The 15,333-nt window shown below is 36.0% G+C and overlaps 1 protein-coding gene across 9 annotated transcripts in view; it reads right to left on the reverse strand.

The window, feature by feature from the left end:
* PDE1A (phosphodiesterase 1A) overlaps positions 1-15,333 on the reverse strand; it is a 489,884-nt gene that overhangs the window by 51,271 nt on the left and 423,280 nt on the right. For all 9 annotated transcript variants that reach the window (XM_072612567.1, XM_072612561.1, XM_072612565.1 and 6 more), the window contains 2 exons: positions 12,019-12,100; positions 1,250-1,370 (listed from right to left, as the gene is read on the reverse strand). In XM_072612567.1, the coding sequence (XP_072468668.1) occupies positions 1,250-1,370; positions 12,019-12,100 (203 nt within the window). The remainder of the gene's footprint in view (positions 1-1,249; positions 1,371-12,018; positions 12,101-15,333) is intronic.

Consider the following 15,333-nt stretch of genomic DNA (forward strand, 5'->3'; position numbering starts at 1 on the left):
CTATTAGATATATAATAATGGATAGGAGACATCATAAATTAAAATCCTGATGTTACCTTCAATTTGCTTATCGTTGCATATCTTACTTTCCCTCAGTAGAATCTGGGCTTCCGTAATCCATATGTTCCAAAAGTTATCTGGATTAGATATCCACCAAACTCCCTTGCAACTTTAAACTTTGAGGATTGTCTTTTCAAGAGAGGTAGAAGGAAAGGGGTGTGTGTGTGTGTGTGTGTGTGTGTGTGTGTGTGTGTGTGTAGCATATTTTTCAACAGACCAGAATCTTAAGGCAGGTAGATGGTGTAGTAGATAGAATGTTGTAGTCAGAAGACCTGAAATTGAATTTTGCCTCAGATACTAACAAAAAGTGTAATTCTGGTCTAGTACAAATCCTTCATTTTAGAGATGAGGAAATTAAGACTCACTCAGCCTCAGTTTCCTCATCTGTAAAATGGTAACAACAACAACAAACAATAATAATAATCACCTTCCTCAGTGGGTTATTGTGAGGCTCAAATAAGATGACCTGTGTAAAACACTTTGCAAGTCTTACAATACTTAGTATTAGCTTAAATGTCAGTCATTTTGTAGCATGGATTCCTTTGGAGATTCAGGAAAAATGTGTAGATCTCTGCTGCATCTATTGTCATTTTTGCTCATGGGAAGTTCCTTTAGAATAGGTACTTTACATAACAGATAGTATATAGAGATCCTAGAACACTGAAGATGGCGGATAGTTTTTATTTAGTATTGTATTACTGCTGTTGTATTACTATATTTCATGCTGCTTGGGAAAATGAACCATCTATTTTTGACATTTATGAATAACCATCAGATATACATATTACTAGTTTTCTGTACAAAATGCATAACTAATCTAAACTAAAAAATCACCAGAAATTAATCTTTTCTTTAACTCCTCATAGAAAAATATAGTATGTAGATGGTATCAGTTTTTGTTCATTATCGGTTGAAACTAAAGCAAATAACTTTTCCTCTACGTCTCAGTTTCCGCCTCTGTAAAATGAGGGGGTTGGATTAGATGTCCTCTAACGTGTTTTTTAAGTCTGTGACCTTGTGTGTGTTAAGTGCGTGTGGTTGCCATTGTAGCTCTACTATACTGCCACCAGGTGGCAATGTCATATAACAAGTTCCATAAGAGTTTCCCTTTTTTGTCTTTAGAAACTATGCTTATGGCAAGAAACATGCTATTAAAACTTACAACGAAAAGGCAGGAAAAATTTCAAACCTGTTTGATGCAAAGGGAGAATTTTCAGATTTTGTGGCTTCCTCTATAAGAGGAATAACAATTTTCTCTGTTGAATCAGTGAGAAGAGAAAAAGTTGGCTCTACGATGAAATCAATAAAACCTGAAAAGAAAGAAAAAAATGCTGCTGAGCTTTATGCTTTCCTGGATGTCAAAGCCAATTATCCCCAAGGTTATTCTCTGACTTCTATGGATAACAAATATCATTATAAGAATCAGGTCTACTGGTCGTTTATTGTACTCTCCTACAAAATAACTCTATGGCACAGTATAATGAGTCATTGGCCTAGGAATGAAAAGATCTGGCTTCATCTCCCAGCTGAGTTATTAACTTATTTTGTGAATTGGGTGTGCTATTCAATCTCTCTGGGCCTCAGTTTTCACATTTATAAGATGAAGAGCTTGTACTAAACTAGTGATATCAAACATATGGCCAGCATGTCGTGGGTGACCCTCAACACTCCTGAGGGCAGACAGAACCAAATTAAAATTCAACTGGGAAACATTTAAGAAAATAAATAAAAATACAATAAAAGATATATAACATTACATTTTGAAACTAAGTCAATATTCAGTCTGCAGGAATTCTTATGAAACAATCCATGGCCTCTGATTCTATTTGTTTGACCCCATTTTATTAGATGATTTCCAAGTTTCCTACCAACTCTACCAATAAAATCTAATTTCAGAAATTAGGGGCAATAATTGGTACAGTGAAAACCAAACTAGACCTAGAGTCGGAGGATCTAAGTTTAAATACAAACACTTTCACTTAATATTTAGGTGGCCACTGGAAGCCTTACTCTCTAAACCTTACTTTCCTCATCTGTAAAACGAGGGTGAAGGGCTAGGTGGAGGGCTGGGTCCCTTTCAGCTCAAAATCTATGATCCTAAGTTAGATTCAGTCTAAAACCAACAGTTTTCCTCTTTAATACCTACTAAGATTATTCTTTTTTAAAAAATAAAAAAAAATAAAAATTTTCTCAATTATATGTAGAAATAATTTTTAACATTCATTTTTTTTTTAAAAATTTGCATTCCAAACTCTTTCTTTCTCTGTCTTCCCTCCTTCATTGATAGGGCAAGGAATTTGATATAGGTTATACATCACGAAAAATATATTTCCATATTAGTCATGTTGTGAAAAAAAGACTAAAACAACCCACAGGAAAAATAAAATTAAAAGTTTGCTTTGATCTGCATTCAGCTCAGTTGTTTCTCTGAAAGTAGAGAGCATTTTTCATCACAAGTCCTTTGGAACTGTCTTGGATCATTGTGTTGCTGAGAATAGCCAAATGACTCACAGGTGTGCATTGTATAATATTGTTGTTACTCTGGATGAGGTTCTTCTCACTTCACTTTGCATCAGTCAGTTCACATACAGTTTTTTCTGAAAGCATCCCATGCATCTTTCTTATAGCACAATAGGATTCCATCACAATCATACAGTATAGATTATTCAGCCATTAATAATTGGTACAGTGAGAACCAATCAGACCTAGAGTGGCCATCTTCTCACATTTCAATTCTTTCTCATCACAAAAAAGGTGCTATAAATATTTTTGTATATGTAGATTCTTTTCCTTTAAAAAAAATCTCTTTGGGATACAGATGCAGTATTGGTATTGCGGGGTCAAAGGGCATGCACGATTTATAGCCCTTTGGGCAAAGTTCCAAACTGCTCTCCAAAAATGATTCAATCAGTTTACAACTCCATCAACAAACAGTGCTTTATGTTCTACTCTCCCCACCTCTTCTCCAACATTTGTCATTTTCCCTTTCTGCTATATTAGTTAATCTATAGGTTTAAGCTACCTAAGAGCTGTTCTACTTTGCATTTTTCTGATCAATAGTGATCTAGAGCATTTTTTTCATATGATTATGAATAGCTTTGATTCCTTAATCTGAAAACTGCCTGTTCATATCCTTTGACCATTTATCAATTGGGGAATGACTTTTATTCTTATAAATTTGGCTCAGTTCTCCATAGATCTGAGAAATAAGGCTTTTATCAGAGAACTTTGCTATAAATTTTTCCTACAATCATGATTATTAATTGTATTTCTCTCCATCTTATTTTTCCTATTTACCCTTTTCTCTTTCCTTTCACCCTGTCCCTCCTCAAAAGTGTTTTGCTCCTGAGTGCTTCTATCACTCCCACCTTCTCTGATCCCCTTCCCCTCCTCCTTCTCTGTAGTATAGGCTTCTATACCCGACTGTCTATATTATTTCTTCTTTGAGCCATATCTGATGAAACTAAAGTTTAAAGGTTGACTGCAACTCCCTCCCCCACTTTCCCCTTCAATGTAAAAACTCTTTAACTTTTCTTTTACGTGAAATAATTTACCCTATTCTACTGTTCCTTTCCCTCTTTTTCCAGTGCATCCATCTTTATTACTCATAATTTTATTTTTTTTTAGATATCATCCCATCTTGGTTTTCCCTCTTTCCCATTTCATTCTTCTTTCTCAATATCATCCCATCACATTCAACTCACACCTGAACCCTCTTTCTATGTATACTCCTTGTAACTGTCCTAATAATATTAAAATTCTTAAGAGTTACAAATACCTTCTTCCCATGTAGGAATGTAAACATTTAACCTTAGTGAATCCCTTAAGACTTATATTTCCTGTTTACCTTTTTAGGCTTCTCTTGAGTCTTCTATTTGAAAGTCAAATTTTGTATTCAGCTCTGGTTTTTTCATTAAGGATTCTAGGAAATCCTCTATTTCATGAAATATCCATTCTTCCCCCCCCCCCCAGTAGGATTATACTCAGTTTTGCCTGGTAGGTGACTCCTGGTTGCAATCCTAGCTCTTTTGCCCTTTAGAATATCATATTCCAAACTCTCTGCTCCTTTAATGTTGAAGGTGATAAATACTGTGTTATCCTTATTGGCTTCTTTGTGGATGCTTACAAATTTTTTCTCCTTGACTTGAGAGCTCTGGAATTTGGCTGTAACATTCCTGGGAGTTTTCATTTAGGAACTCTTTTAGGAGATGATTGGTGGATTCTTTCAATTTCTATTTTACCCTCTGGTTATAGGATACCAGGGCGGTTTTCCTCAATGTCTAAGGTCCTTTTTTGATCATGGTTTTCAGGTAGTACAATAATTTTTAAATGATCTCTCCTTGATCTACTTTCCAGCTCAGTTGTTTTTCCAATGAGCTATTTCACATTTTCTTCTATTTTTTCATTCTTTTGATTTTATTATTTCTTGATGTCTCATGGAGTCTTTAGGTTTTACTTGCCCAATTCTAATTTTTAAGGAATTATTTTCCTTAGTGAGTTTTGTTCTTCCTGTTCTACGTTGCCAATCCATTAACAACTTTTTCCTTAATTAAAAAAAATATTTATTTTTAGTTTTCAACATTCACTTTTATAAAACTTTGAGTTCTAAATTTTTCTCTCTATACCCCTCTCCTTTGTCTTCTCTTTTCCCCCCTCCAAGATGGCATACAATCTGATATAGGCTATACATATACAATCCTATTAAACATATTTCTACATTAGTCATACTGTGAAAGAAAAATTAGAACAAAAGGGAAAATTTATGAGAAAAAAAAAGAGAATAGTATGCTTCAATCTATGTTCAGACTCCATAGTTCTTTCTCTGGATGTGGAGAACATTTTCCATCATGAGTCTTTTGGAATTGTCTTAGATCATTGTATTGCTGATAAGAGCTAAATATATCAAAGTTGGTCATCACAAGTGTTACTGTGTACAATGTTCTCCTGGTTCTGCTCTCTTCACTCAGCCTCAGTTCATATTAAATCTTTCCAGGTTTTTCTGAAGTCTGCATACTCATCATTTCTCATGGAACAATAGTATTCCATTATATTCATATATTCCAACTTGTTCAACCATTCTCCAATTGATGGACATCCCCTCAGTTTATAATTCTTTGCCGCCACAAAAAGAGTTGCTATAAAATACTTTTGTACATGTGGATCCTTGTCCCTTTTTAATGATCTCTTTGGAATACAGATCCAGTATGTGACTTTGTTCTGAGGGAGGGAGGACTGTGCAAGGTCACCAGCCTCACTTCTCCTCCAGAGTCATCTGAATCCAGTGACTAGATATTCATCAGGATGACTGGAGATGGCCCAGGATGCACTGGGAGAACTTGGGTCCTTTAGGCTAAGGTCTTTGAAGGTACTCACTTAGGGTGAAGCACTGCCCATTCACTGAATAAGCCTGCTTAAGAAGTAGCCAGGGCATGGCCCCTTTAATGAGGCCAAGAAAAAGAAAGACATCAGACTGGAAGGGAAACAGCAACAGTTACTATTGATAATCACTCTAAAGTCAGGAGGATCCAGAAAAGCCCTTAGGCAGAGGCCCATTGGCATCCCAGCTTCAGAGTGCAGTAGGTTTAAGGTTTTGGGAAAGGAAAAGCCAGGACAAGACAGGGAAGGAAAGGAAAGGAAAGGAAAGGAATGGGAAGGGAAGGGAAGAAGGGAAGGGAAGGGAAGGGAAGGGAAGGGAAGGGAAGGGAAGGAAACTAGCTGGTAAAACCCAAGCCAACTATTGCTAGATCAAAGGGTATGAACAATTTTATAACCCTTTGGGTATAGTTCTAAATTGGTCTCCAGAATGGTTGGATTAGTTCACAGCTCCATCAACAATGCATTAATGTTTCACTTTTTCTATATCTCTCCATCATTTTCTCATTTTCCTGTTTTGTCATAGTAGCCAATATGTCGGTGTGATGTGGTACCTCAGAGTTGTTTTAATTTGTGTTTCTCTAATCAAAAACGTTTTATGGATAGCTTTAATTTCTTTATCTGAAAATTGCCTGTTCATATCTCTTGACTGCCTATCAAGCAGAGAAAGACTTATATTCTTATAAATTTGACTCAGTTCTCTACATATTTTAGAAATGAGACTTTCATCAGTGACACTGGCTGTGAAAATTGTTTCCCAGCTTTCTGCTTCCCTTATAATCTTGGTTGCATTGGCTTTGTTTGTGCAGGTATTCTTTTCTTTAGTGAATTTTTGTACCTTTTTCTCCATTTGTCCAACTTTATTTAAGGTCTACTCTTCAGGAGATCTTTTACCAGTTGATCTATTCTGTTTTTTAAGGTATTATTTTATTCAGTATATTTTTGTGCTTCCTTTACCAAACTGTTGACTTTTTTCATGATTTCCTTGTATTATTCTCATTTCTTTTCCCAGTTTTCCTCTACTTTTCTAATTTAATTTTTAAAATCCTTTTGAGCTCTTCTAATAATTCTTTTTGGATTTGGGAACAATTCACATTTTTCTTTGAGGCTTTGGATACAGGTGTTTTGATGCACTGTTTCTCCGAGTTTGTTTTGATCTTCCTTGTCACCATAGTAACTTTCTGAGGTCAGGTTCTTTCTTTCTTTCTTTTTCTTTTTTTGCTCATTTCTCCAGTCTTTTTCTTGACTTTTAACTTTATGTTAAAATTAGGATCTGCTTTCAGGGTGGAGGGGCACTCTCCCAAGCTTCAGGTTTATCATTCTGCTTTTTTTTTTAGAGCTAACCCTGGGGGTTTATAAGTTTTTTCACAGTGATAGAGGTGTGTTTACTCCTCTCCTAGCCTGTGCTCTGGTCTGTGAGTGAACACAGGAACTTTTTTCTGCTCTGGAACTGTGAGCAGGGTCCTTGTACCCCTGTGGTTACAGGCTTTAGTATGTTGGTGTTCATTCTCCTCATCCTTGTTTCGGGATGATGACCAGAATGGTTTATATACAAGGCAACAAAGTCCTACAACCAGTGTCAAAAAAGGGTCTCTTCTAATCTTCTTCTGACCAGTTGTCTGACCCCTTTACCAGATGTGACCTGAGAGGTCAGGAAACCACTGTTATATATTCAGTCACCCCTAAAGCCTGGGGCTGCCTTGCTAGAGTGGGGGACTATTTTGGGAGGGGGTAGGGTTGACTGTGCTGGCATGGCTTACGCTGGATTGTGTTTGACTGTACTCCACTCTCACCCCAATGCAATAGACATTTCTTTTCAAGATTCTAAGTTGTCTTGAGGTGGAAAATTTGTTTCACTTGTTCTTTTGTTGATTCTGCTACTCTAGAATTTGTTTTGAGGTGTTATTTTAGTTGTTTGGAGGGGAAATTGATAGAGCTCAGGCAAATCCCTGCCTTTACTCCACCATCTTCTGATATTATTCTTGAATGCTATTTAATCTTAACTGAGATTGAAACAATTTTTCCTCTCTTGTTCTGGGAGGGACCAACCTCTGTATAAATTTTTCTACTGTCTATTGAGTAGAGTAAGTAATTTAGCAAAGGGTGATGGTGAAGCACCAATTCAATGAAATAATTTAATGAGTGATGCTTTTTTCCTGTGAGACAGGAAGGCAACCATTCCTCCCACCCCCTAGCTCCAACAATAGCAGCTTGAGCCTTCTGTCAATGAGCTAATATTTCAAGTTGCTGTTTACTATTCAGCAGATGCCAAGTGTTATTTGTTAGTGTGTAGGAGGGAGAATGGTAACATCTCTAGGAAACAAACATTTATCATACAGCTGAGAAATGTCAGCATTGAACAATGTCTTCTACATGTTCAAGTGCTCATCAAAGGAAAAGCTAGGGGGCATTGGTCTTTACTGAGTACTTACCATCCAAATATAGGCAGAACATGAGACAGCAGCTCATTTCAATCTCTGCATAGATGCCAACTGATACATCAAAGGACAAAAGGGAATTATAGTACTTTAACCCAAAACTCCTACCTCCTTGAATGCATTTGAGAGCAAATAAACTAACTTTGGAGTGTCAAAGAAAATCTGGCTAGTGGTATTTTACAGAAGAGCAAATCAGAGAATATGCAGAACTTCCATGTAACTGCATCATTAGATAGATCATCTGTTCAAAATAATTCACATATCTAGAAACTGTTTCAAAAATTATATACATTATGTTTTTAAAATTAAAAATGCTAAACCTTTTCGTTATAATCAATGCCCCTATTTCAAAGCAAAGTTATTTGGTCATATTTAAGAACTGTTTCATTTATTTGTCTGGTAATGCCCAAAGCATAGCACAGTGTCTAGCACACAGTAGATGCATAATAAAAGATTGATGATTTATTGATTGATATGCAGTACTTTTTAGGTGTCTCTATGCATAAATTCCCAAAGTGGGTGCTGGATCAGTCCAGGGCAGCAGTGGTAGCCTCAGGTGCAATTGAGGGATATTGAATAAAAATATGGGGGCTGTGGAAGCATAAGGAAAGAAGACAAGAAAACATTGAAAAACTATTCATACATGTTTCATCTATTGTATAACAGAGTTAAAATCATAGTGATTACATTATTTTCCAAATAAAAACACAAAATACAAATTATAACCAACCAGTGGTCAAGTCTGCTGACAGGTCTTAACAAGCAAGTGTTGGCAGGCAAGTGTGTTGCTCATTGTCAGGAAATCAAGCATGGATTGGCAGGAATACATGTGTATAATGACTTGTGTTCATCCTTTGTTGCTGAAGAAGATCATGCCATCAGAGAAATGATGACATGACTTGCACTTGATTTTGTTTGGAGGGAGGGAGGGCTGTGCAGATCACCAGCCTCACTTCTCCTCCAGAGCCATCTGAATCCAGTGACCAGATATTCATCAGGATGACTGAAGATGACCCAGGCAGGATGCATTAGGAGACCTTGGGCCCTTTAAGCCAAGGTCTTTGCAGGTACTCACTTAGGGTGAGGCAATGCCCATTCATTGAATAGGCCTGTTTAAAAAATAGCTAGGGCAGGGCACCTTTAATGAGGCAAAGAAAAAGAAAGACACCAAGCTGGGAGGGAAACAGCAACAGTTACTATTGATAATCACTCTTAAGCCAGGAGGGTCCAGAAGAGCCCTTAGGCTGGGGCCCAGTGGTATCTGAGCTTCAAAGTGCAGTAGGTCTAAGATTTTGGGAGAGGAGAGGAGAGGACAGGCAAGGAGAGGTAAGGAGAAGAGAGGAGAGGTGAGGAGAGAAAAGGAGAGGAAAGAAGAGGAGAGGAGAGGAGAGGAGAGGAGAGGAGAGGAGGGGAGGGGAGGGGAGAGCAGAGGAGAGGAGAGGAAAGGAGAAGATATGGGAGGCACCTAGCCTGTAAAACCCAAGTCAACTGGGCATCTTTTGGCCATCCAAATTTACCTTCCTTTGGAGAGGAGAAGTAAAGGGAGGGGGAGGCAGACAGGAGAGGAGGAGCTGAGTTACCCAGCTAAGTGGGTCCCCATTCAGGTAGCTGCGTCTACTCACAGGGTTGTGTTCACCCTTGGTTGCTGAAGAAAACCATTCCATCAGAGAAATGACAATATAGGGAGTATGAAATAGAGAGCTGCTTAGAGATCAGATCACCCTCCTCTAATTTTGATAGCTTTTTCCAAAGTAGTTTTTTATTTATAATACAATAATATACATTTATGTGGCATGATATTGCATCATCAAAATTTCAATGCAAGAACAAACCCTCAAATTTATAATAAATTATTAAATTTAAGATGCATCATTTAAAAAATTATATTTTTTGAAATGACACAATTTTTTTAAAAATACCATTAATGGGTTAAAGAAAATAGATTTCCAGGGGGCTGCTGAGTAATTTTTTTTTTTTTTTTTTGAAAAGAAGGTGGTAGGCCAAATAAGTTTGGCAACCTCTAAAAGAGGCACTATAATGGTTAGAGTGTGGAGCTTTGAAGCAGTTTATTGCCTGTATGATCCTAAGCACCTCACTTAATCTCTTCATGGCTAAGGCAGCTCTCTAGGATTTATTTACTGAATCGTAGACTGATTGAATATTGGTAAGAATTTCAGTGCTTTTCAGAGTGAAAGGATCTGGATTTAAACCAAGGATCACCCTACACCTGTATGACTTTGGGGAAGTCACTTATCCTGTCTGGGCTTTAGTTCTTCTTCTGTAAAAGCAAGACATTGGACTTCATGGCTGCTAAGATCCTTTCCAAAACAAAATCTTTAATCCTCATTAAGGTTTTTGGTACATAAAACTAAGTACTACATTGTATCAACATGTATAGTGCAATGAAAAGAACACAGAACCTTGACCTTATAGACCTGGGTTAGGTCTGGTTTAACCATTTACTACCTGAGTAACCTTGGGAAATTCACTTAACCTTTCCAGGTATGCTGTGATGTTACTTAGCAAGATTTAAAGAAAGTTGATGAATTTAAGTAGGTCAAATATCCTCTTCCAAATTAGAATCTAAGGGAGAGGGATTGGTGTGGATCTTACCAAGATCATGGTTGGTTGGTGGAACTGTATCCCAACATAGAACCTTATTGCTTAGAGAGAACATAGCAAACATTTACTTTTTTAATGAAGAAGCTGTAGCCCAGAGAGGTGAAGGAACTTATCTAAAGTCATATGGTTAATTAATGATGCAACTTGGGACCATGATCTCCTAACTTCCAGAGTAGTGAACCTTGAGTAACTGTTCTCTCTTCTATTTCTTGCTTCTTTGTTTGTTTTTTGTGTGTGTATCTTTCTTTATTCTTCCATTTCCCCTTTTCTATGTCTCCTTTTCTCCCTCTTTCTTCCTGTTCCTTCCCTAGACTTTGGATTTGTCAACAGGATCAAGTAGCTCACACAGCCTGGCAACACAGCACACATAAAAAGGGAGCCAAACATAGAGGGAACACCCAAGTATCTGGCAATTTTCTTGTTCATCTCACTTTGCAGATGAAGAAATCCAGGAGATCAGTATACAACTAAAGGAGAAAGTGGAAGTCAGGGAAATATCTTTCCATCATTCATCTTTATGTACTACATGGTATGTAAAGGCTCAGCTACCTTTTGGAATAAACATACCTTGCAAAGAATTTTTTATGAGGAATTATTTTAGAGAAAATATGAAAAAAAATCTGATTCAGCTAATATAAATTAGAAAAATATTAGAAACATTTAATATAGCATAAACATATTACTAAATTACATGCTACAAATTTTACATAGGTTCCCGAAGTGGGCGATACCACTCCTGGGGGGTGCTGGAATGATCCAGGGGAGGTCATAGTAGCCTTAGGTGCAATTCAGGGACATTGAATAAAAACAAGGGGGCCTGGAAGCACAGGGTAAGAGGAGAAGATTTTAAAAAACTGTTCATACATGTTTCATCCATTGTGTGACAAAGTTAAAGTCATAGTGCTGACATTATTTTCCAAATAAATGCACAAAATGCATGTTATAACCAATCAGGGGTCAAGACCATTGACAGGTCTTAACAGGCAAGTGCTGGTAAGTGAGAGCGTTGCACATTGTTGGGAAGCCCAACATTGGCAGGCATATGAGTGTGTAATGGCTTGTTTATGATATGATATTATAATATTATACCTGCAATATCACATCATTAAAACTTCAATGAAGGAAAAACTCCACGAATTTACAATGAATTATTAAATTTAATATGTGTCATTTAAAAATATATATTTTTTGAAATGATGCAAATTTCAAAAAAAAAATTAAAGTTTTGAAGAAAGTAGATTTCCATGGAGGTGCTGAGTATTTTTTTTAAAGGGAGCAGTATAGCAACTAAGTTTGGGAACCTCTGCAGCATAGATAATAACTCACATTTATGTAGCATTTAAAAAATTTTTAGATTCCAAAACATATAAGATACGAATGTAGTAGAAATTTTTCATGAAATTTTATCTAGGGTCTTAAGATTTCTTTATGCAGATAATTACATTTTACAGAATTTATTTTAAAATGAAAGTACACATACACACATCCCCTGCCATTGTGAGCCACCACCATTTTTCAACATTACCTATTTGTGATTGGGCCACCAGGGTTGACTTGCGGTCACAAAGTGGGGAAAAGGGAAGGCCTAACTCAGCTTCCTTGTCTCCCTGTGGAAAAGAAATCTCATTAGCACAGAAATATTCAGGAGAAATACTGATATCAAGGATTAAAAGGAAAAAAAATAACCCAAAGTGCTTGGTTCTCGATAATGATTAGACTACATCTGAAATGATGTTTTAGATAATCAGAACCAGGTGCAGGTAAAGAGAGAAAGCTGGTGCTTTGTTTTCATGTTCCTTTTGGAGGAAAAGGAGAAGAAGGAAGAAGCATTTATCTTTAGAATATTGGCTAAGTAATGTTCCTTCCTGACTGTAATGAGACAGACCTTAAGGATCTGGGACTCTTTCAAATCACCACAAAATATTTCTCAGCATACTATTGAATTGAATGTCATTTAGTAGTACTGTTCATTAACACTGCACTGTGGTTTCTTTTTCCTGTCTACAGTAAATCAATATCTAAGCATCCACTGTGTGCCAGGAGATATAATTACAAATAATAGTTCCTCCTCTCAAGGTGCCTAAAGTATAAAGGAAGAAAAAGCAAGCATACACACATACATGCACACACATATACACATACATGTATATATATGTATATGCACACACACTAGCATACACATGTCTGTATATATATTCATGTGCATGCATAACTATACATGAATATATATAAAGAGAATACAATATCTGCAAGTCATAATAATGAAATGTAAAAATATTCCCTTATTCTTAGATCATTTAATGGGTTTCCAGATAGTATCGTCACTATGGGATATGATTCAGATGTGGACAGCAACAGGATAGAATGCATAGTCAGGAGAAGCTGAATTCAAGTCCTGTTTCCATGTTAGTTGTATGATCCTATGCAAATTAATTAACCTCTTAGTTTCTCAAATAACCCTCCAAAAAATATATAAATAACATGGTAGAGGGTTTTCTATACTGGGAGTTCCCTAGTGAAGAAATCATAGCTAGGGGGCCCCTTCCAAAAATTCAGAGCCTTGGCTTTACATAAAAATGTAGAATAGGCAGGCACCTATGTGATTTCATCAGTACTGAGAATGTCTCACTCTACCCTACATTCAACTAGATAAGTATGCCTTCATTCATATAGACATGCTTACAAACACTCTTCCTCACAAACTTTAAAACCTAAAGTTTCATTGGAAGATCTTTATTTACTTATTTTACTATTGTGATGACTTTTTTTAAAAATGGAAATAATCCTTGGAGGGGTAACATTTTTATCTACTTACTTTGTCCTGGGAGTGAATCATTGAAAGGGATCAGGGAAAATGAGAGTATTAGGACACTGGACAAGAGAGTGTGGGGAAAAGAACACATTTGGAAGAGAGCAGAAACTGCTATGGTCAAACTACCCTACTCATGGATGTTTTCCAAAAGGCTTAGCTTTGGGCTTCATTAATATGAAATGAGTTCAGAGTCACGGGTTGAATTTTTTCTTGTTGTCCATTAAACTATGTGCTGAAGGTGTATTTGATTAAGAATTAACTTGAGGTCAAAGTGACTTCTTAAAAATAAATTATATAGTGTCTCAGTGAAAAAGGCTAATTATAAGTATTCCCAGCTTTTCCTTCTTTAGTATAAATATGGCTCCATGCAGGAGATGTTGCTGAATTATTACCTATATTATTCATTCATTTTATTCATTACCATCTATTCTACTCTATTCATACTATTCAAGAGCATGCTAACCATAATACTACCTTGTCTCTATAAGAGCTGGAATTCTGTGAGAGCGGGTTGGAAGATCTTTTTAGAGACTATACTTTCTTTGTTTTTATGTCTTCAAAGAAGTATGCTGATAGCAATGGACAAAGTGTTAAACTCTTGTCTTAATAGAGTTTAATAGAATTTCATATGAGTATGTGTGTGTATTTTTAAAATCTGTTTTTTTAAAAATCTGAAACCTGAACAACAACACCAGCTTTGTATAAATAAAGAATGAATGAAATGTTGAAAGGAAAAATATTCCTTTAAAAAGTTACATCACTTAACCTCTCCAGGACTCAGTTTCCTCATCAGTAAAACGAGAGGGTATTAGATTTCTAAAGGTCCTCCCAAATCTACCTATCATTCCATTACAGCTAGCTTATTATCATTTAAAAAATGATAACAATGAAAGTTTATTTTTATGCTTTTTAGTGCATTAAGTTTGTATTGGCTTTTCTTTCCAGTTATACCCTTTCCCTGACCACTCTGTGTTGAAATTTCTCTTTTCTTTCATGCCTAAATTTAGGATTTACCTGTACCATGAATCCATCTCCAAATATCTACATACAAATATTCTCTCCCTCCTTAAAGCAATTTGTCCAAATTCATCCTTTAGCCTAATAACATTTTAACTTGTGCCATATTTATTTGTTTGCGTATTACATTTCCTATGAGTCTGTAAGCTTCCTGAGGGACTGTCATTTTCCTTTTGTATACTCAAGACATAATATGATGTCTTGTAGATAGTAAGCATGTAATAAACTTTTGCTGAGTTGACTTTTACTTAGAATTGTAAACTTCTTTGGTAAGTATTGGCATTATGTATTATTTGTATTATAAAAGACTGTGAGAATATATATGTATATATGTTTATGTGTATAAATACATACAGATACACACAGGATGTATGCATATATTTATATGTATGTGTGTGTATCTACAATTCAATAAACATAGTTACCTGGGAAAATAGAAATGAAAGACAATACAATACCTGTCCTCAAGAAATTTATGATAATAAAAACTTGCATTTATAAAGAACTTTTAGCTTTATGTTATTATCATAAGGCCCTTTGAATTAGATAATATAAGGATTATTCCTTTTATATTACAGATGAATAAAAGGTTCAAAGTGGTTTGCCCAGAATTACATGGCTAGTAAACACTGGAGCCAAGATTAAACTCCAGTCTCTTCTGATTCCATTCTGATTCTGATTCTGAAGAAGTTCCATATTACTATACTGTCTCTCCAACCTAATGAAAGGGACACAACTAGGAGGCAAATGATTATGGCACAAAGGAGAATGTGATGAAGGGGAAAAAAAGCCCAGATAAATCATTATAAGAAATTTGATCAATTTCAGCTGGTGGAATGCTGGAACACTTTCTGAAGAAGGTGATTGTGAAAGAAGAGGTTTTCTTAGTGGTAGAAATAAAATGAGAGTACGTTCTTGGCATGGAGGATTATTTGTATAAATGGATGTAGGGAAAAGTGTCCATTTTGAAAGACTTGGAACTTAATTACACTGTTAAAAATAATTATAAAG

The sequence above is a fragment of the Notamacropus eugenii genome, chromosome 5 (genome assembly GCF_028372415.1).
Source record: "Notamacropus eugenii isolate mMacEug1 chromosome 5, mMacEug1.pri_v2, whole genome shotgun sequence".
Classification (NCBI taxonomy): Eukaryota; Metazoa; Chordata; class Mammalia; order Diprotodontia; family Macropodidae; genus Notamacropus; species Notamacropus eugenii.